At 38.6% G+C, this 21826-nt stretch overlaps 2 protein-coding genes across 6 annotated transcripts; both read right to left on the bottom strand.

Moving 5' to 3' along the window:
- Positions 1-934: 934 nt before the first annotated feature.
- On the bottom strand, positions 935-5858 carry LOC121865186. Of its 5 annotated transcripts, none has more exons than XM_042364497.1 (8): positions 5662-5858; positions 5065-5176; positions 4054-4209; positions 3335-3433; positions 2790-2850; positions 2310-2437; positions 1916-2060; positions 935-1474 (listed from the first exon to the last, which is right to left on the bottom strand). In XM_042364497.1, exons 2-8 carry the CDS (start codon positions 5139-5141, stop codon positions 1268-1270), a joined length of 873 nt encoding a protein of 290 aa, XP_042220431.1. In that variant the 5' UTR covers positions 5142-5176; positions 5662-5858; the 3' UTR covers positions 935-1267. The 5 variants fall into 5 exon arrangements, with proteins under 5 accessions (XP_042220431.1, XP_042220430.1, XP_042220434.1 ...); XM_042364496.1 differs by having other exon boundaries at positions 5580-5665; XM_042364500.1 differs by having other exon boundaries at positions 1955-2060; positions 5580-5665.
- A 6780-nt stretch (positions 5859-12638) lies between these two features.
- On the bottom strand, positions 12639-21826 carry LOC121865185. Its single transcript, XM_042364495.1, has 3 exons — positions 21537-21826; positions 18121-18295; positions 12639-17172 (listed from the first exon to the last, which is right to left on the bottom strand). The coding sequence occupies exons 2-3, from the start codon at positions 18278-18280 to the stop codon at positions 16256-16258; spliced, it is 1077 nt and encodes a 358-aa protein (XP_042220429.1). The 5' UTR covers positions 18281-18295; positions 21537-21826; the 3' UTR covers positions 12639-16255.

Genomic DNA, 21826 nt, shown 5'->3' with positions numbered 1-21826 from the left:
TGAAATATATATATATATATATATATATATATATATATATATATATATATATATATATATATATATATATATATATATATATATATATATATGTTACGCCGTCTCTTAATTTACTTAAATATCCAGGTTCTAGGCGTAACCAAACAAAAAGTGAAGTAAATTAAAAGAGAATAAAAATAAATAAAGTAAACCTTTAAGAATTTAATTGATTAAATATTAACACAATAAAGAGCCTCGTAGGCTGTCACAACAAATTGATTCACCATCGAAACTTTTAAGACACAAGTGATACAAAACATCGAAACATCAAAAGAATAAAAATAAAGCATTGGATTACGTTAACACTGCATAAACATATAAAAACTATCACTGAAATTAACTAACGTGAAACAACACTGAATTACTTGAATACAACTAAGCAAATACTGATGGACACAAACAGAGACATAAATAGGTACTCACATAGATATACCACATTGGTGGCGACAGGAACAACACAAATAAATTAAGTATAAGTAACAAGTAACACTCAAAGGATGTGGACTGTATGACAAGAGGACTGAACTAACTCAAGTCAGTTGGTGGGTCCTATATATAAGGTCGGCTCCCGCCACGCGACCCGCCGGTGGGTCGTTTAACGATGCAGATGGTCGTTAGAGAACAAAGAATGCTGGTTACAATACAAAATAAAGAAATAAGATGGGCTTGAACAAATAATGACAGTTAAAACCTTAACAGCACAGGGTAAGGTGACTAGAATATATAGTAGTAAATTTAACATCATTACAGGAATAATATGGAACATGGGAGCATGTTATATATAAAAAAAATAGAAAAAATTCGACACGGTCGTAACAACTGGTAACGGTAGCTCACACCCTTAGGGATTGGTCACCAATGAGAACAGTATAGGGTTAGTCAGTCATTATCCTGGTGATGTTTCTATTCATTTATTTTATTCATTTCACAAAGTACAGTGGACTGTTTTAACCTCTACTCGACTAAATTGATCTTGACCAATAAAGAATATATTATATACAATTAATGGAGACTGTAACAACTAACAATAGGCTAGTTTATGCGTTAATGATGTTACTTTTCACATATTTATTTCCTAAAGTAAAACTTATCCATCCCTAAACACAACTAAATCTTTTGACCTGGATTTAATCTACCATAAAGGTGTCAAGGTACAGAGAAAGAGAGGTAGAACGACTCTTTATCTGTACCTTGGATGGTGTCGTGTGTACCGTATACCACCATCAAGTTAATCAGTGTAGATGTCGGTGATGTTGAAGTCCGGGATGATGGGGTACTGGCGGAGGAACTCGTTGGTGCGGTTCTGAAGGAGGTCCATCAGCGGAGGTATCACCAAGTTCTCCATCACCCCCAGCACCTTGGGCAGCTCCACACTTAGTGCCTCGTTGATCAGCGCCCCGGTGATGCCGCCGTTCATCAGGTGCTCGAACTGTACCTGCGACCACCACCACACCTCCGTTACGTGGGTTCTCTGAGGTATGTGTCTCCTTGGGCTGTTAGTTTTCGCTGTGTGTGTGTGTGTGTGTGTGCATTTTGCCTATTTAACATCGTAACATTTCAACTATTTCAAAGATAGTGATTAGATAACAGTACTTGCTTTGGGCACTCTCGACCCAGAAATTGCTCCTTTGAAGAAATTTAAATCTGTTGACTCATTCGAAGGTGAGTGAGCAGAAAGCATTGTTCGAGTCCACAATGTAAGTGTAATATCGGTGTCACCATATATTAGAGTTTATAAGTGTGAAGTCAGTCAACACACTTACATTAGAGTTCATGAGTACAAAGTCAGACAATATACTTACTTTAGAGTTCTTAAGTGTAAAATCAGCCATTATACTTTAGAGTTCTTATGTGTGAAGTCAGCCAATAAACTTACTTTAGAGCTCTTAAGTGTGAAGTCAGCCAATAAACTTACTTTAGAGCTCTTAAGTGTGAAGTCAGCTGTCATTTCCTTCACAGACACGTACTTCCCCAGTCCAAGTTTCATAAAGAAGGAGAGGGTGATCTCATTCAGCTTGATACTGTGGAGGGAAGGTGGTGAAGGTGAGGCCTCGAGGTGATTATGAGGAAGGAGAAGATACAGAAAATATGAGTTGGTGGTGTGAGATAAAGAAAGTGGGATGGTGGTGACATGACCTGACCTAACCTGACCTATCCCGGCTTAATCTAACCTTGTGTAATCTTTCATACCCAAATCTAACCTTAATTTAAATGATAATTCTGAGGAAGTTGGATGTGTGTGTGTGTGTCATAGTACTGGGTCTACGTACTGATAGGCACCATCACCAAACACGTGGAGGTCGAGGGCGCGGCCGTCCATGACATAAGCCCCATGCAGCTCAAGGGCGTCCAGCAGGAGGCCGATGTCTACACTGAGGCCAAATACATTCACCAACACCTGTCGCAGGGAAACACTTCATTATGTTTTACGTTTACATGTAGTTCTTGTTTACTCACACACACACACACACACACACACACACACACACACTCACACACACACACACACACACACACACACACACACACACACACACACACACACATATATATAAAGTAATAACAAAATCAATATAAAACTCTTTATATTGGCCAAAAAATTAAAGTTCACCACTGTAATAAAATAAAATAAATTCATACAATAATTACCTTTGACATTTGCTAAACTTAAAATGACACCAACAAAAATGTGAATGTTGACCGAAGATATCATTCTCAGGTGTACCATAAATTGTGTTGTTATTATTTACCTTGGCTGTCTGGAAGGTGGCCAGGTCCACTAACTCGGAGCCTGACATGTTCCCGTACACCCTGTAACAAGAATACTGGTGTTAACACGTGACATGGTTGAGTACTACACGGGGAACAAACAAGAGAAGTTGGTACATATTATGATATATATGTGACCAAATTTACAGTACATGTGAGTCATATTTGTGATTCGTCTACAGTTGGTCATATCCGAATGCTTTCATTCCAGATTGTATCAGAATAAGAAAATGAAACAAGAATTATAATTAAAAATAATCTTTTTGAATACAGTAAATGTTTAAAAGGCCAAATCCCTTTTACTTACATGACCGTCAAGTAAATGATGTCATATACTGTACTGGTAAGGAAGATGAAAATGAGGTGAGGTGAGGTGAGGTGTGGGGTGTGAGGAGATACAGGTGAGGTGAAGAGTTGGGTGCATGATGTACAGAGGCGAGAAGGTGGAGGTACAAGGGAGGTGCAAGAGGTACAGAGGTGAGGAGGTGGAGGCACAGGTGAGGTGTGAGGGGGCAGAGATACTCACGTATTATTATCCCAGGAGACATTGTAAGGGATGGAGTCAATCACCAGAGGGTCAAGAGGAGGGATGCCCAACTCAGGGAAGCCCGTCACCATCCCCTCCCTGAGACACACACAGACACAGTGTATAATATGTTTCTCCTTAGTCCTCGTAGTTATCCTAATTACACTTTATTCTTCCCCTGGTTACTACATTTTGTTTTCCTTCTCTTTATTGAGGTCTATTTTTTCTTCCTATCCTATAGTTACTCCTTAGTTGTGACTTATAAGTTTACAACCTGAAAATCACTACTTCAGCTAATTGTTAGAATTATACTCTGCTCCTGTGATTCATACATTTTATTCCTTATTCTCATAATTCGACTTTATTCCCGAGACTTACGTATTTTTGCTATGATACCAATTTAACTTATAATAACAAAAGACATTACTGAAGAAAAACAATCCTGGCAATTATATATACATATATATATATATATATATATATATATATATATATATATATATATATATATATATATATATATATATATATATATATATATATATATATATATATATATATATATACGGTATATATGTGTGTGTGTGTTGTGTGTGTGTGTGTGCATGAACAAATACTGTTGGAATTTCTCTGACCAATAGGAACTGACGTTGAGGCCCACAGTGTGTTTATAAAGGTATAATGTGCTCTTGTATCTCTATAATGGCGTCCTTGCTTACCTTATATCCTCCAGTATATCTATAATGGCGTCCCTGATGATGTTACCAATCCAGCCGACACTTTCTTCGTCCAGGTCCTCCACCCGCCACTCCTCCTCTGCCTCTGCATCGTCTTCCTCATAGTCAAAGTAGTCGACCTCATAGATTTCTTCAACACTGTAAAATAATAATAATAATAATAATAATAATAATAATAATAATAATAATAATAATAATAATAATTACTACTCACGGATATTGACTTAGTACCCGACAGGCTAGAGACATCAGTTACAAGGAGTATCGGGATATGAGGAAACTGACACATGGTTGATACCAAAACCTTAGGTACCAGGAAAAAAGGGATAGTGAGTTCCATAGGTCTTCCAGCACGTATACGTAAAGCCTTCGGAACACAGTGATGCAATGTGCCCAGTGCCCACCAGTGGACTCTACCTCCTTCGGTTTCCCACCTTTTTTTTTTGGGGATAAGCCCACCCGGGCACAGGTCACTGACCCACATCAGGGCCTGGGGGGCGAAAATATAATAATAATAATAATAATAATAATAATAATAATAATAATAATAATAATAATAATAATAATAATAATAATAATAATAATAATAATAATAACTATTATTATTATAATAATAATTAATAAATATTAATAACAAAATACTAAAAAAAAATATATTAAACAATCATAATCATAAATAAATACAAAATCGAAAACATAAATCAAGAATGAGAAATGATAAACATTATGTACGTTGTATTGTCAAAGTAAGAGAAACAATTGAGACCTTGCAATTGTGTGTAAATGAAGCAGAAAGTCAGATCAGCAACCTGGGACTTGGTCACAATTTTCGTGATGCCATATGGCAGCAGTGTCTACCATTAGACAACACATTATGCTTCCAATATCTTCCCAGGCGGTAGTACCTCCCTGTTTGATAGCTGCTTACTACCAATTCACATTTTAATAAACTGAGTGAATGAAAAGTTGACTTAGTGACATAAAGGTGCTGACCTGTATATGTAAGGGTCAGCCAGGAGGCAGTAGACGTGGGCAGCAAGCAGTACCCCGACTAGTAGCAGCACCTTCATAGTCCCGTTAAGTGTCTTGTCTCACTCTTCTTGCTCTGATGATCAACACGGTCAGAAATATAATTGAAACTTTATACTTTCATTAGTTACTACTCCAAGTATCACTAATCCCTGTTATTGTTGCACTGTTATTGTTGGTAAACTTGGTACTGTTGTGAGTGTGCTGTTGATAGACTTTCATGCGCACGAATTAAAGTATGATCTGTAAAAACTAACTGTAATATCTAATTGGAAAGGAAGTAACTAAAACGCAACAAATGAGTTGCTAGTTTTACAGTAAATATGACAAACACCTTTAATCAATCTGTGTAGGACTGTAGGTGATCCTCACCTTCCCACTAATAGGCCTTGTCACCAACACGACTGTGTGCTTGTGAGAACACGATATAACAAGCAACACTTTCCACCATAGATAGTTTGATCACTCTCCCAACTCACATGGCATTTATGTAAAAGTAGATACTGTATATAGACACAGGTATGGTCCAGAATTTAAGTAGACCTGTGAACGAGTTCTCACCTGTGTAGCTCGTAGTTGTTTATGATTTTGGTTTAAGTAGTGAGGCGGGTGTGGGAGTGACACACCTGCCCTCCTCCACCACCACACCTCCTCCCTCACACTGTGTCATCCTACTCGGACGATTTCCATCGTAGTTATAAACGATCGTCTGTTTTATGCGATATTTTCCCTTCCACAAGACGATTAGGTTAGGTTAAATCGCATAAAACAAGTGATCGTCCTGATGGAAATCGTGAAGGGGGCAAGTACAGTAATACTCTCACGCCCTAACTGCCTCGCCTCACTGAATACAAAAAATGGAAAATAAATATATTTACAAAGATATAAAACAGCCTGATTATAAGTTTAAAGACTCCAACGGAAATTTTTATTTTAAAAAGGTAGTTATTTCTGTTTATCGCAGGCAGGAAGAGTGCGCCCTGTATCACTGTTCATTGTGACAGTTGGCCTTGGTAACAGTGGGCAGGTGTTAGTGTTCCCAACACAGTTGCAGCGTGGCCTCCACTCTCCTCACTCACTGATACTACACGTGGGTACACAGGTCAGCAATAGTCCTCCTGCCGAGACAGATTATTGCACACTTGAATTATACAGATAACTACTAATATGGCGATGAATTTTTGTGGCTCGTTAAATTACTCTTGAAATTAAAACATCTCTTGTCCACTTCCCATAGACGTCTCACATCACTTCTCATATACCTTTTGAGGAGAGGTCTCAAAAACCTCTTATGGAAGCCAAAGAGTACGACAATTTTACTGAATACTTTACAGAACACAGGTCGTACCTCTCATTTTGCGTCCTGGGTTCAATCCTCTATAAGGCCCGGGTCCAATGTGACTTAAATCGTTCAAACATCGCAGGTTTTCTCTGGAATTCTCCTGGACAGTGAATGTTGTCAGGGGCGGATCCAGGGGGGTCCGGATCCCCCCTTATCACCAGAAAATTCAAATACTCTTTCTTTAATGCAGTAATGTACCCAGGCATTTTAGTATAGTAAAAGGTTTTTTTAAGGGGATTAGCCCACACGGGCACAGTTCAATGACCCACATCAGGGCCTAGGGGCGAAGATATATAATAATAATAATAATAATAATAATAATAATAATAATAATAATAATAATAATAATAATAATAAAGAACCATAATTATTGTAAAATTTAAGAAAAATCAATAGTGAGAAGCAATAGATATAAGTAGTGCTGTCAAAGTCTGAGAAACAATTGAGACCCTGCAATTGTGTGTAAATGAGGCAGAAAGTCAGGTCAGCGAGCGGAAGGTACATCAGGCAAATAAATCATTGGGTCTTATAAGAAGGTCGTTCAGATATCTAGGCGGTCCGTCCCTCGTAACGATCTTCAGGAGTGAAGTGCTTCCCCATCGGGAGTACTGTCACCCCATCTGGTCCCCGAGATATGCTAGGGACTGTCAGTTGGTTGAAAATGTTCAAAGCAGGGCCACCAGACTGGTGCCTGCACTTCGGCACCTCAGCTACCCTGAGAGATTGGAGCGCCTGAACTTGCCTAGCTTATACTTCAGACGGGCAAGGGGGGGACCTAGTTGAGGTGTATAAGCATCTCAGAGGGCACTACTCAATTGAGTGTCCTTACTTGGAGCTGGCGGACGCTCGCCCCACAAGGGGTCACAGCTCAAGATTGAAGAAGCCGAAAGTCCAGAAAACTGTGTGGGCAAACTTTTTCGGAGTGAGGGTCGTAAACTCTTGGAACAATCTACCAGAGAGTGTTGTGACGGCACCGAGTGTGAGCTTGTAGGTGTTCATGGTATAATGTTGTCTAGCACTCAGGATGGATGGAAACTCTAAGGTGGTTTTCTTATATAATATAAGTTATATGATAGACAGTCTGGTGCTGGAGGTGCCGTGTGGTGAGGAGCTGCTCAGTTGAGACGTTCGGTGAGTAGCGTGTTGAAGGAGGTAGATGTGCAGGAGCTTTGTTAGAGAAGATGTTGCCTGTTGCTGGCCTCCTGGTTGAATGAATGCTGGACAGCGAGGAGCTTGCTGGAGTAGGTGTTGCGTGTTCAGGAAGATGGGCCAGAATGAAAGGGCTGGTTGGTGAGGACGCTCAGAGAAGGACAGCTGGTGGGTCGCCATGCTCGCTGGCGGGAGCGAGGACCGCCAGGCAGGCGAGGGCCGCCAGGCAGCGGCGAAGGAGGAGGTGTTGCTTGTTCAGGAAGTTTGGCCAGAATGAATCTCAATGGAGAGACAGAGCTTATATACCCAGCAGCCGTGAGTCATCTATGAGTCATGTTGGGAAAACCCGAGAAAGTCGCCGGTCTTTGGTTCCGTTGCTAAGATACTGCGGCATCTGGTGACGCCGCTGCCTGGGCCGCTAGTTTGGTTGCTAGGGAAGATGGTAGCAGCTGGTGGCTGCGGCTACGCAGTTGTAGGGGAGAAGTCCACTACAAGCTCTTTCAAGAGAAGACTTGACCAACACTGGAGTGGGTTCAGGTACATTCAGGAGCCGGTGCATGCCCAGTATTTGCCAACAGTGCGTGACAGGGACATGACCGATCGCCCGGGTGGCGAGCGAGCCGATCTTTTGGTGAAGAAGATATATGAAAAGGAAAAGTAATCAGAGACGTGACCGATCGCCCAGGCGGCTAACAAGCCGATCAGTGGCGAAGAGGATAAAACACAAAACACAGTAACCTGGGACTTGGTCACAATTTTCTATTGACCTCACAATATCTCCTGATATCAAGTGCGCATGGCTTCAAAATCCCCATGATATTGGTCAATTTAAAAAAAAAATATAATAAAGATCTGGGGGTGGGGGGCTTACAGCGCCCCCCAAAAACCTCCCAACTGGGAGGGCTTGCTGCGCTCACCATGTTCCTCCACCCACACCCACAACTTCTTGGATCCTCCCTCTTTTGATATTCCTAGATCCGCCCCTGGTTGTATATATATAAAAAAAAAAACTCCCCGAGTGGCTAGTAAACTGATAAGTGTAGGTATAGCAACAGCGGTAACAGGTATCTTTCATTTAAAGTCCTGGGTTCACAAGTCCGGGACACATACCCTACCAAACATTGCAGGTTTCCTTCTGTACTATCACAAGACAATAAAGTTCATAACACAGTAACGAACAGACCAACCGCCCGAACGGCTACTAAATTGATAATTAATAATAAAAAAATTTAAACATATTCCCACGTCAGAGCATCACGCAAACACCATCCAAGCTATCTCCCCCATCAGCCAATCACTATCCACTGTCTTTCCCGCTAGCCAATCAGCGTCTCGAAAGACCAAAACAATGTGTACAGCTGACAATTTGTAAACAAACAATGGCCGACATGAGGTCCAACGTATCCAAGAGGCGGAATTTCAGTGAACACGAGAAAATTTTGCTTTTTTCGCTTATTGACAGGGATAGAAATGTGTTGAAGTGTCGAGATATTAAGGCACACAGTCTGGACGAAAAGAGAAAATCTTGGGAGAGGATTACTTTATTGTTTAATGCTGAAACAAGGATAGTATTGGTGCCTAGGACGGTCGAGGAACTGAGGAAATGTTGGATGAATCAGAGGTACAGAGAGAAGCAGATAGCGGCTGCTGAGAGGTAAGTAAGCCAACTGAGGGTAAAATGGAGCAGACAATTAGCAACCGAATGTGTTTATATATTTTGTTCATATTTTCCACGGTAAAATTGCAGTTTCGGCCAATATGCCCTAGTAGTTTAGAAATTAGTTTATCCTGTGTATTTTGATGTGATTTAATCGAATTTGACCTTTATTTCCAGGGTAAAGTACCCGTTTTAGAGTTACTCCCCCCCCCCTAAATAAAAAGTATGGAAAAACTTTAAAACTCATTTCTGACATTATTATTTTTTGTCCCATGGTTGAAATACTCCAAATAAGGAGATCTAAAGGGTGGGGGTATGGTTAAAACAGTCGGCTGTGTATTGGCCGAAACAGCAATAATACCTTTCCACACAGTTTTTGGATGATATTAACTAATAAAAGCGATATGACTTTATTTTACTAAGTATTTTATTTTTCCTTTATCTCTATCTACAGGGCATGAAAGGTGAGGTTAATAAAAAATAGCATATAACAATCAATTTCTATGTGCTTTGTATGCAAAGAAATTTAATATTTATTATAAATATTCAATCGACAATTCTGGCCTGTCGGCATGTGTAAACAAATAAAATCTAATACCAGTCTCGCTTAAATTGTCAATAAACAACGGAGCCTCATATCGGGGATTTTAGTACCTTAAATATAGGCTTCAATGTCATTTTTTTAACCTTTACTATCCAGTCATGGGTCTATGACCTGTGCACATTCTACATATTTGTTTCTTTCCACGCAATAGGTTCTTAAACCTATTCATTTTATAAATAATGAGAATCATATTGTTGGAATTGAAACCCATATTATGGGTTTTGATTCATTTGCAATACAGTACAAGAAGCATTGTTTAATAAGCAAACTGTATGTTCATATACAGTATAATTGTACATATGTTTTTTATGAAAAAAATACCACTCACACTACCTCTGATGAGTTACTGTGCCATCCTAAAATCCCGCTGCTTTGTTTCCATTGTGCAAATGCTGCTCTCAATCAGATGACGTTACACTCTCGCTCTGTGTTGCCGGCAATATCCACACCTCCAAACTTTTCTTCAACTCGACACCTTTATTGAACAGAATTACCACATGAAACTTAAGAATACAGAATACTGTACAGTGGAGATGAGTCTACCGGTCCCCAGTAAGACTGAGGAGTAAGTTATGTGATGATTTTGGGAGAATGATGCCACATTGTCAGATAGAGAATAATAAAATAAGTTTGTGAAATATGTAAGCATGCCTGTACACACTATTAATGTCTTTTGTACACACGCACAATTAACATCTCTGTTCACACTACTAACATCTTTTGTACACACATACACACACTATTAACATCTCTATACACATATACTGTACAGTATATACACACTATTAAACAACTTTTGTACACAGACACACTATTGAAGTACTGTAGTTTAAAGGTGAAAATTCTGCCAGATGAGGATGTAGCTCAGCTCTCATTGTAATTGGTTGATTTAGAAATTCTCAGCATATTACTGTAATGATATACAAAACATGGTTGATTAATTATCATTATCTGTAGACTTGGAATATCTCAAAGGGGCAAGAAAACATGCATCAATGGTGAGCACAATAACAAGTGTAACATCTGTTAATAAAAAAGGCAGTGTGAAACATAACGTCACTGCATGCGTACATTGTCTTAGGCTCGGGAACTTGGCAGTCTCAGCCAAGTTTGAACACTTGCTGCCTTCTGTTCTAGCACCAGTTTATCTATGTCAGTAGAGCTACTCCTCGACATCCTCGACCTACGACCACCCGGACACACAACCGCCTCAGTCATACCCAAATTTTGTCAAATTACGTATTTTTGAGTCCCAACGTTAGCGATTGCGCTGTGTACTGACAAAATTTTCGTTTGTAATTCACTATAAAATGGCTGGCAAGCTTAAAAGTGAGATTTTTGTGGTGTCGAGAAGAAAAAGAGACCCATTTAGATTTTCTATGTATTATTTAAGCATTTTCGACTTACGACCTAGATTTGGGTCCCTAACCCCATCGTAAGTCGAGGAGCAGCTGTATAGACAAAATCTTAATACAGGTATCCCCGATTTACGATAGTCTAATTTACATTTTGGTTTTAGCACCCCATCGCGATTTACGTTACGCAAAATCCATGTGACCTACTGTCTCACGTTTTTTTTTTTTCAAGGTGATCGCATCTGCCCTAGCTCATGTAACAAATGTTATCGTTTTTAATTGTTGCGTAACCTTGTGATCGCTGTGATACTTTGCTGTTATTGGGGAGAGGAAAACATTATCGCTCAGATTTTGCTATGTTTTGGTGACGTAAGTGATCAGTGTAAAGTAACTGCAACTTTAAAAATGGCTCGGCAAGGCTTTGAGGAAGACTGTTTCTCTGGAGATGAAGTTGGACATAGTTAAGTGGCTTATTATTAATGTGGTGAGTATTGTTTTTGTTATAATTTAATTAGTGTAGGATCAATGTCTGTTACATGTCTGCCAGACTGTTAGGAGTTTTTTTAACCATGAAATAATCTGATGCCAAATCTTTAATCAGCATACAATATTATATAGATCCTATGCCCAGTACTGTACAGTACAAACATTTTGTGAGAACAATATTGTTGCCCCAAAATTACCTCCATAATTCAGAGTAATTAGAGCCCCAATTAAAGGCAAATTCCAAATATTGATCAATTGTGTATGACACAGCTGACAAAGTCAGTGCAAAATTTACTGTACAGTACCTATTTTTATCAAGTGCTTTGCATGCAGTATTAGTGCTTAACAACAATGATTAATCAAGATAAGTTTTAACCCTTTAGACGACATGGGTTTTTCTCAATTGAATAAAATTCTGTACCTAAGTGCACTGCTGGCCCCTAAAGGGTTAATTCAGCCATTAAGGTAGGTTACATGAAGTACTTGTGCTTATCTTGAACTCATCACATTTTGTGGAGTGAGCAGCCAGCACTTTCAACTTAGTATGGATTAACTTTTTTTTTCATTTTGGTTTTGATACAATTTTCTTAACAGCTATATGTGCTAGGACCTTTGTTAGGAGACATTACAATATTATACACTTACGGCTTCCAAAGGAGAAAAAAAGTTGTCAAGAGAGATGGACTGTACTCCTGCTAGTTGATGGAGGCTGACTACCAGCATCATGGCAAGAAGACACTACACACCATGTAGCATGTTTCATAAGTTATTTTTCATACTCTGTAATTCAAAATATTGTACAGTACAGTATATCATTGAGGTTTGAAATCTCCAAAAATATTCGAACTAATGAATGTCAAATTATAAAATATGGATTTATGAAGATTTCAGGTTCTTCACATGAACAAGCTTATGCAGTACGTAATGGAATATACAAAATACATAAAAGATGTCTAAATTTTATTAACAAATACCAATATTCGGTCAAATACTTTCATATATAAAATGTTTTATTTACTCTCTTATCCAAAGGTTGTAGTTTTCCTGAGAGCATAAATACAGTGGAAACATTGTGATAAAACTTCACTTAACCCACATGAGGATGGAGAATGGACCAAGGCCAAGAGTTTACCCTGAGAGGAGTCCACCTTCAAAGAGCACCACGAGATATATTCCCTCGCATTGTTCCAAATTCTCAAAAAGCCAAATCTGTTATCATTTCAATTAAGTAAACAAAAGGTCTAAATCAGTTTAATAACTATATTGAATCCAGATTCCCAATAATTTTTGGACTGCACAATAACTGATCATGTGAGTCCCAGTCCTAGTGGCTCCTATGATAAAAGTTAGGTGAAGACTGGGACTTGTTTAGCTTGCCATCAAAGATGCTTATGAAGTGAGCCTCCCACAGTGTAATACTACCCAGGGTCTTCTTGACAAGTAACAACTACCATTTTCAACATTCAATGAACTTAACAAAACTACCCCCACATGAATGGTTTCATACATGACAAATTTAATCATTCACCCTTTTCCACCAAATAATAATTTAAAGTAAATATAGCTTTACAAATATAACTTCTCACAAAAACAAAGATCAAGGAAATGAATGTCTTGCAAATACAGTGGACGCTGCAGTTTTCATTAAAATTGCTGCACCTGATAAAATTAATAAATTGTTAAAATAAATAAGTAAAAGTCTAACTGATGTACTCCAATGCATTAACATAAATAAATCTCAATAACATAATCATTTGCAGCCATACAATGATAAAGATACCAAGCACACCTTCATATAGGGTATACCATATATATACTGTATAACCTAATAAAAATGTCTCTGAATTAATACAATGCTAACTGAAAGCAAATGAGTCATTTTGACAAATGACATACAACAAGAGCTCCACTCAGGTATGGGAAAGTTAACTGAAGTATTGATTTAATCTTTGACGAATACAGTAATAGAAAACCCATTATTACACTGTCAAACTTCTAGGTTGGAGGCCTAATGCATTTTAAATTTCTAGCTCCTTTTCAACTAATAATTAAATGATTCACTAGTTTTATTACATTCACCCCTACCTCTTTAGAACATATATCTGTACAGTGCATCTAAATCCTGTTAAAAATCTGTCCATATACATAGGTTTGCCATGACACTGCCAAAATATTACACATCAAACGTGGGTTTTAACGTTACTCGGATGGATACTTCAATATCATTATCAAGTTTCAGTGTTCTAAATTAAAATGAGGAAGTGAATGATAATTCATAATAAATCTCTTGAAGAATGACTGATCGAACACATCAAAACCCAATTTTCATTATTCAATCAAAACTTCTACTCCAGATCAGCAACACAATCACTCATACAATATAACAAATATATCCTGGGTACATCAACAGACAAAATACTACACTTCATGCCAAAATTATAATCAATAAATAGCTTTCGCTCTGTATCCTCAGACACTTAACCCTTTCATGGTCTTCCGATGTAGTGTGTGCCAGGGCTGGCCCGACATGGCCCACCCAGCCATAATCTCACACCGAGAACCCCCCCTCCCCCTTAAGCATAAATGCTGGAACAGTGGACCAGCCCTCTTAACCACCTAAGTTCCTCCCACTGGCCTTGTGGGCTGGTAGATGCATCTCTTAAGGGTACAATTTGGGTCTGGATCGCTCTACCTAATGTTTATTAAAATGCAAAACCATTCCTGTTACCGACACAACCTGCGTTGAAAGACTGAAAGGGGGTGAGGTTTCCGATCATGGCCAGGAGAATTAGAGGGTTAAATGCTCTAAATTCTCAAAATTAGTAATACAATCCTGCAGGTAACCTTTGGGATCTTATAATGAGGTTGTTTCATGTGAATACCTTTAAAATATACTCGGTAGTCATTATATCCCAACCTGAGTGGGAGAATTTGTCTAGAAGTTTCATTTGCAAAAAAAGAGAAATAATAATTATCAAAATAGTTTCGACTAAAAAAACCTTTTAAAGTATAAATCAGCTTCTGTTTAAACTGCAGATGAAACTGAAAACCAGACACATGATCACCCATACACAGCAACTCCAACAGATACAGGCAGTAAAAATAAGATAACTGTTGATTTCCCTGATAACACAGCTGTAACCATGGGAACACCTACACATATTACATCATAAATTTGTATGTTCTGTCTCATGTGAACTTGAAAGACTCCAACTATTATTTTCATCATTAAAATAATTACCAACCACATCTACAAAAAACATGTTGTAAACTAGTTAATACCAGGTAGCATTAACAAAATCCTCTCAATTCAACTGAGTTAGTTTATCAGTTATTTGTCTTGTACTACTTTTCCTGAATAAAATCAGTAACTATCAAACTTTGCCAGTCCAAAACTCCATCCTCATTTCCCTAACAAAGAATAATCTAAATATCTGTTTGGACTAGATATAAGGTACTGTTAGCTGAGGCAACATGCCAGGCCTCGCTGCTTCTGGTAAAATGCCTCTCTGTGGTCTGCCTGCAATACAGGAGAAATCACTGATTCCAGGGCTGCAATGCGATGGCTGAAACGCATTCTATCACGGGCATACATTTCCCAAGGTCCCATTCTTGATGTTTTGTATGCATAGGACCAGACAATCATGGGGTGAACAATAGCTTCTCCAAAGTTCACCTTCCTCGAACTAGTACCCAAAACATCTTTCTCTATTTCCTCCTCCCATCTTTTGTTAATGTCTTCTAAAGTAACTCCTGTAAATGTAGGATCCTCTTCATTTGCAGTATCACAGATTGGCTTTACAGGAGAACGAATGGTACATTCTAGCTCAGAGGCTGCATTTGATTTTTGTGTTTTTCCAGCTTCTGAAATTGTGAGACCTAGTCCAAATGTTTCCCAGGTATCATCAAGGATAATGTTATCAGCACTATCCACACACACATCATCCCAGTCACTATCTGAATCCTCTAACTCATCATCAGATTCTTCACTCTCTGAATCATCACAGCCAAGAATAAGAGCAAGAACACTATTGGAATACTTTGGACTTGCAACACAATTGGGTTCACTATTTTCTGCTAAGACATTCCCATTAAGTCCAGTACATTTTCTGTCCACTTCATCTTCACTTACAAATTCAATATCTACACTTTCTACACTGGTGATACTCGATTCACTTGCAGTCCGAACACGGGAGCTGCCTGAACTGCTCTCACTTATAGAGCGTTGTGCCTTTAAGTTGGTTGGTAGAGGTGAACCAAAAGGACATGGAGGATTACCCTTGTGAGAAGCCTTTGGTGGAGAGTCCATCAACAATGGTGACCTTGTAGAATAAATTTTTGGAGGTGATGAATGTTCAGGGTTGGGTGATCCCAAGCTAGGTTCACTGCCCATGGACTCTTTGTCTTGAATTCTGATTGGACTTAGTTCTTTTAATTCTCTCAAAAAATTTCTACTACATCTCTTTTGATTTTTTGTCGCAGTTTTAAATGGAGAGATATTTTTTTCATCAACACAGGGTGCAGCCTTTTCTTTGGGGTATTTCTTGTCTTTCAAAAAGATCTTAGGTATAGGCTGCTCTACTGATTCTGCTGGCTGAGTTCTTCTCAAATGAATGTCCACACACATGTGTTTGGGGTGTTGGTGAGGCTGCAGTTCCACCAACAATACTAGCATAGCTTGAAGGTCTATTATCCTTAACTAAATTATCACAGACATGAATCTCTACATCCCTACAGCCATAAGAGGATGGATCCTCAGCTGGAGGTACATCTTTTATTACTGAAGGAACAGGGATAGCGACTGTCTTTTCTTTAAATCCCTCCTTCTCTGCCCCTAGTTTTTTCTTCGTAACCTGAGGCACCCTTCCCTTTGGAACACTGTTAAAACTGTCACTTTCACCTATTCGGACAGCATAAACTTCAGTGTCTGTGATCTCACAGAAATCAGACAACCCGTCTTCATTAGCAGGGTACTGCAGTCCATTTGGAATATAAGGCAATTTAGTCTCAAAACAATCTGCATCTGAGGTTTCTTTTCTAGGGGAAGAGGTTGATGCTTCACAGTCCTTAATGTACTCTTTGGGTATCCACTCCTTGGCCTCTGGGTTCAGGGGCCGACACACTTTTTTATCTTCTACCTTTTGTGGCAGTTGTGTGCCATTAAACTCAGGTAGAAAGTTGAACAGAGGACAAGGGCTCTCTTGCCAGATAATGAGAGGGTCCATGTAATCTATCCGTGAACCTGCAGGCGGTGCTGGGTACCACAGGCCACTACTGTCCTCATACATGATGTCTGGTTGCACATTGCACTGGTACTGGACCTGAGGATAAAGTTGATATGGAGGATGTTGTTGACCAACTGCATCTGGGTTGACCCAGGTCAAAGGGGTCCCGGAACACAGGGATTCATACATGGTGCGGAAAGACTTCCAGAACTGACCACCACTTCCCCCTTGTATTTGCTTTCCTATTCCTCCACCTGTAATAAAAAGAAAAAAATCAGGCTTTCCCAGTTTTAACCTGTCTGGGGGGTTACTCACCTTATGCTGTACTCTTTTTTATGGAAAACATCCTTTTGACAAACTTGTTTTGTTGCACCTCAATGATCAAGTTATCCCCTTTTTACACAAATCAGTTTTGAATTCCTTGGAAGGCATGTACACATGTATTAAGGCAAGAATGTGTGCTTTTCTACACCCATTAGCTCTAGAAGCAATTGGCCAAGTGAATGAAAATGCTCAATTGCAGTGGTACAGTCCAGTGTTTTACTATACAACAGCCCTATACTGTCCTAGACAGACCCAATGTCAATGGAATATGACAACTTAAGACCTAATTTCAATATACCAATAAGCTTGGGGGACCATTCATAATGGGCCCTTAATTTACTGTACTATGATAAGGAATGTGTTGAAATGTGTTGTGTGGCAGAGCCACAATGGGTGTTGAACAAAGGGAAACACAGTACAGTACTGTATATGTACTGTACTGTACAGTGTCATTCAAGATCCTTCAAACACTGCTGGAGACAGCTGGCAACTCGAGGCTGTTTGTTTACAATAGTATGTAGTAAAAATTATGAATGAATGTAAAAGGTTATTGGTGATTGGTTACTTAGTTCCCTGTTGCTCAATTAATGGTTAGGCCTTGTTGTTTCGTATTATATTATACTACATACTATAGTAAACAAACGGCCTTGAGTTTCCAGCAGTGTTCAAAGAATCTTGAACGAGACTGTACATTTTTGTAAATATTTAAGTATACTGTATATTTGAAAGCCTTGAGTCTACTAGGTTTAATCTCTTTCTAAAAATAGATATGTAAATATATGAAGGAAACAACCGAGATTACAGTACAGTATATCCCTAATTTAAAATCAATGTCATTAGGCTTAGTTAACAAATAGACATAATCTTACTTGACTTACCAAAGGTCTTTGTTGGCATTTGCTTCTGACCTGTGTCCAATACTGGGGGATGAACATCAAGTTGTAACTTAACCTGTGGCACAATGGGAACTTTGCTGTGATAGTTCATCCTGGTGCTTCCTGGCCAACCACCAGCCTGCGACCCCATCCACATACTCATCTTGACTTGCAGTTCCTAGGTATTGAGCAAAATTCAAGTAAAAACCAGTCAAAGAAAAAGATTACATAATGATCTCAGATTACAATGAATCAAAGAAATTAAAAACATATAAAAATGCATTATTTACAATAATTCACTTAAAGAGCCAATATGCCAACAAGATACACATTGCAGCACAACACTGCATCATGAAAGTTATATACAAGTCAACACAACTGGGTATCCAAGTTGTAACTGTCAGGGGACCCTTTTTAAATATATTTTGTTTTGCACACCTTTTATAGTATTACAGTAACTATGCTGTGGAAATTTGTCCAGTTGTCGGACAAACAGCGAGCACAACCTGGTGTTAGTTATCTGTCCGGTTGTCATCAGTGGCAATAAGTTGTGAAAGGTCCAGATATACCTCTCATGTAACCACTAATGAAATCAGTGTAGCGATGAAAGCCTCTCCTCTGGTTTTGCAGTGTATGCAAGTTGTCTTTGAATGATAATGCTAAGTACTGGCTGTGATGCATGCATTAATTGGATACACCTTAAAATGCACAGATTTATCCAAGATTCCAAAGAGTAGGTCCTGATAATGTGTACTGTATCTTGTAAACTATGTAGATATACCTCATAACAAACTACTGTAGTCAGGGGTAGAAATTCACCATTTTTTCATAGTCGTTAGCAGGACTAGTAGATTTGAAAATTTACTAGTCCTTATAAATTTTTAATAACACTTAAACATTGGCACTTATCGGGTTTAGACAAAGTTCTATTTACTGTGACATTTATTTAGTAGCAGAAACCATGTTAAATCATAAACCAACACTGGAATAATCACATATTAACTAAATTATTAACATGAAGCACGGATTTACAGTGTGAACACTGAATATTCACATACCGGTATTAACTAAAATAATTGCATGGAGCACATCTTTACTGTGTGACATTTATTTAGCAGTAGAAATCATAAACCAACACTGGAATAACTAAATTAATTGCATGGAGCACAGATTTTTCATTGCATTTGAACAAGCATTTCCTGTACATGCTCCTCGTTCAACTCATTGTTGTCGTCCAGATCTTCCACTGTGCTGCAGCCAGCAGTGTGAGTGTAGCCATCCACACAGTGGGCCCCAGTTATTAGGAATCTGGCAATGGCTTTGTCCGGATTGAAGTTGCCAACACACTCTGTTTGCAACTGAACCACCATGAGATCCGTCAGGTGGTCATCAGTGAGACGACTGCGCCAGTCTGTCTTAATGAGTTTGACCTGGCTAAAACCACGTTCAGCATCAGCCGAGCTAGCTGGAATGGAAAGCAGTAGGTCAACCAGATGGAGAAATGAGGCACACATTTCACTGTATGAGTGGTTGATTTGCTGCCAAGACATTCTTGAAACAAGTGATGCCTTACTCATGTAAATGTAACTTTTGAGCACAGTCCATTCATCCTCTACCAAAGTAGGATTCACCTCTGCCTCCATCAGTGTTTTCTCAAGAGCCTGGGCCAACTCTTGCACAGCGCTATCCCCCAAATCTTCATTCCCACAATTTGAAATTCAGAATCCATGTGTTCTGGAGAATCATACTGGCCATATCAATAAATCTTTTGTTTAGACTTGAAATCAGTGATGTCAGCATGTCACGCCTTACAGTCTTGAAGGCGTTGCTTTTACCACTCAGCTTCTCTCCTTGGAACAGTTGGTCGTGTCACCTTCCATAATCCTTCTCAGGCTGGGTACTGGCCAAGTCAAATATTTGTTAAGTACATCAACTGCAGTCTGAATTTCATTCACGATAGCAGAAATATTGGTTTGACCATGCTGGAACAGCTCTGAGAGGCCCCCCCAAGGCTTTTCTGGATGAATCCTTGTGGTATGAGGGATCATCAGGGTTCTCTATCTGTTGCATGTGGAGCACAATAGCCTTGTAACTCTTCAGTAGATGCTCCAATGCCTGCAGCATATGCAGGAGTCACCTTGTACCACCGACACGTGTTGGAACCAGAAATGGTACCTGATATATATATATATATATATATATATATATATATATATATATATATATATATATATATATATATATATATATATATATATATATATATATATATATATATATATATATATATATATATATATATATATATATATATATATATATAAATTGGGTATGAGTTATCTTGTAATTGGGTACGACTCGACATGTTCTGATGGGTACGATTTGCTTGAGTATGAGTTGTCCAGCACCGTTGCGACATGACCTACAAATATTGTGCCATGTGACTTGGCTGGCCAATTATTTTGAAGCAGCCTTCCACCACACAATTTCGAATTTTGAAGGCTCGTGATGGCGTGTGATATGTGTTCTCTCCCTTATCTCGCTGTTATTCTGTGAGTTTATGAGAACGACTATGGAGCAATCCAAATATTACAAGATCATGGTGTCCTACCAGCATTAGGACTGTGTCCTTTGTTTACTTTTAAGAAAGGACAGAAATTCTTTTGTATATAACCATAAAAGTTAATATATAGGACTAACCCACCGGGGCTGCATAGCACCAATGCAGCCGTATCATCTCACGTCCAGAAATTCCTCTAATTTCTGTTTAATATAACGGGGAAGTTAAGTAAGGTTAGGTAGGTTTGTTTGGTTTGGTTGGTTAGGTCTGTTCTTCATAGCCACAAATGTTAAGTAGCGTTTCTTTTTTTTAACATATTTCCACAAACTACAAATGTCCACTATAATATAACAATGAAAATCCGGCGTTTTTATGATTGTTTTCAATCAATTTCGCTCGCGGGTTAGTCCTATATAATTACCACCATGAGCGTACCTGATCGCCCAGCTGTATACTCCACCAGTAACAGGTAAGCTCATAAAATGGTTGTTAGGTTTGGTTGGTTTGTCACTAAATTGCACTAGAAATAAAGGTCAGATTTGAGTAAAACAAAGCTTAATACACCTCGAAAAAAAAAATATATCAAAACCTGAAGACAGCCAATGGACGAATACTTACCCCTCATTATTTCTCTCTTCTTTCATGCCCTGCCCACTATCAAGTAATTTATGATAGAAGGATAAGCTAAAACGAAGAAAAAATAACTAAAATATTGTCGTTTTGATTTTAATACTATCATCCAAACAACATCTGAAAAATTTAGTGCAATTCCATAAAATCCTTCTGGAGTTGACGAATGAAGTGACAATTAACCAGTCGACAAAATGGGAATTATTGTGTATATACATCTAAGCCTTACCCGTTTTAATGATATTAGTGGTAGGTTGAGGAGGCCAGCCGTCACACTCACGAGAAAATATTATATTAATCTCCTCCCTTCCTCTTGCACCACACTCCTCACAGTTCTTGTGCCAAAATTGATAATATTTCACCTTATTATAACACTGACAAGCGTGAATATCTTCAATCACTATATTGGACATCCTGTAGCCACTGAGAAGGAAAGAAATACTTGGTTTAGGAGCCATTTTAACGCTGATAGTCTTAACTGTAGTCCGTCATCTTTACATTAGCCTAATCACCCCACAC

This window comes from Homarus americanus, unplaced genomic scaffold, assembly GCF_018991925.1.
Source record: "Homarus americanus isolate GMGI-L3 unplaced genomic scaffold, GMGI_Hamer_2.0 scaffold18547, whole genome shotgun sequence".
Lineage (NCBI taxonomy): Eukaryota > Metazoa > Arthropoda > Malacostraca > Decapoda > Nephropidae > Homarus > Homarus americanus.
Note: the sequence above shows the minus strand (reverse complement) of the source record. Positions and strands in the feature narration are given on the sequence as shown.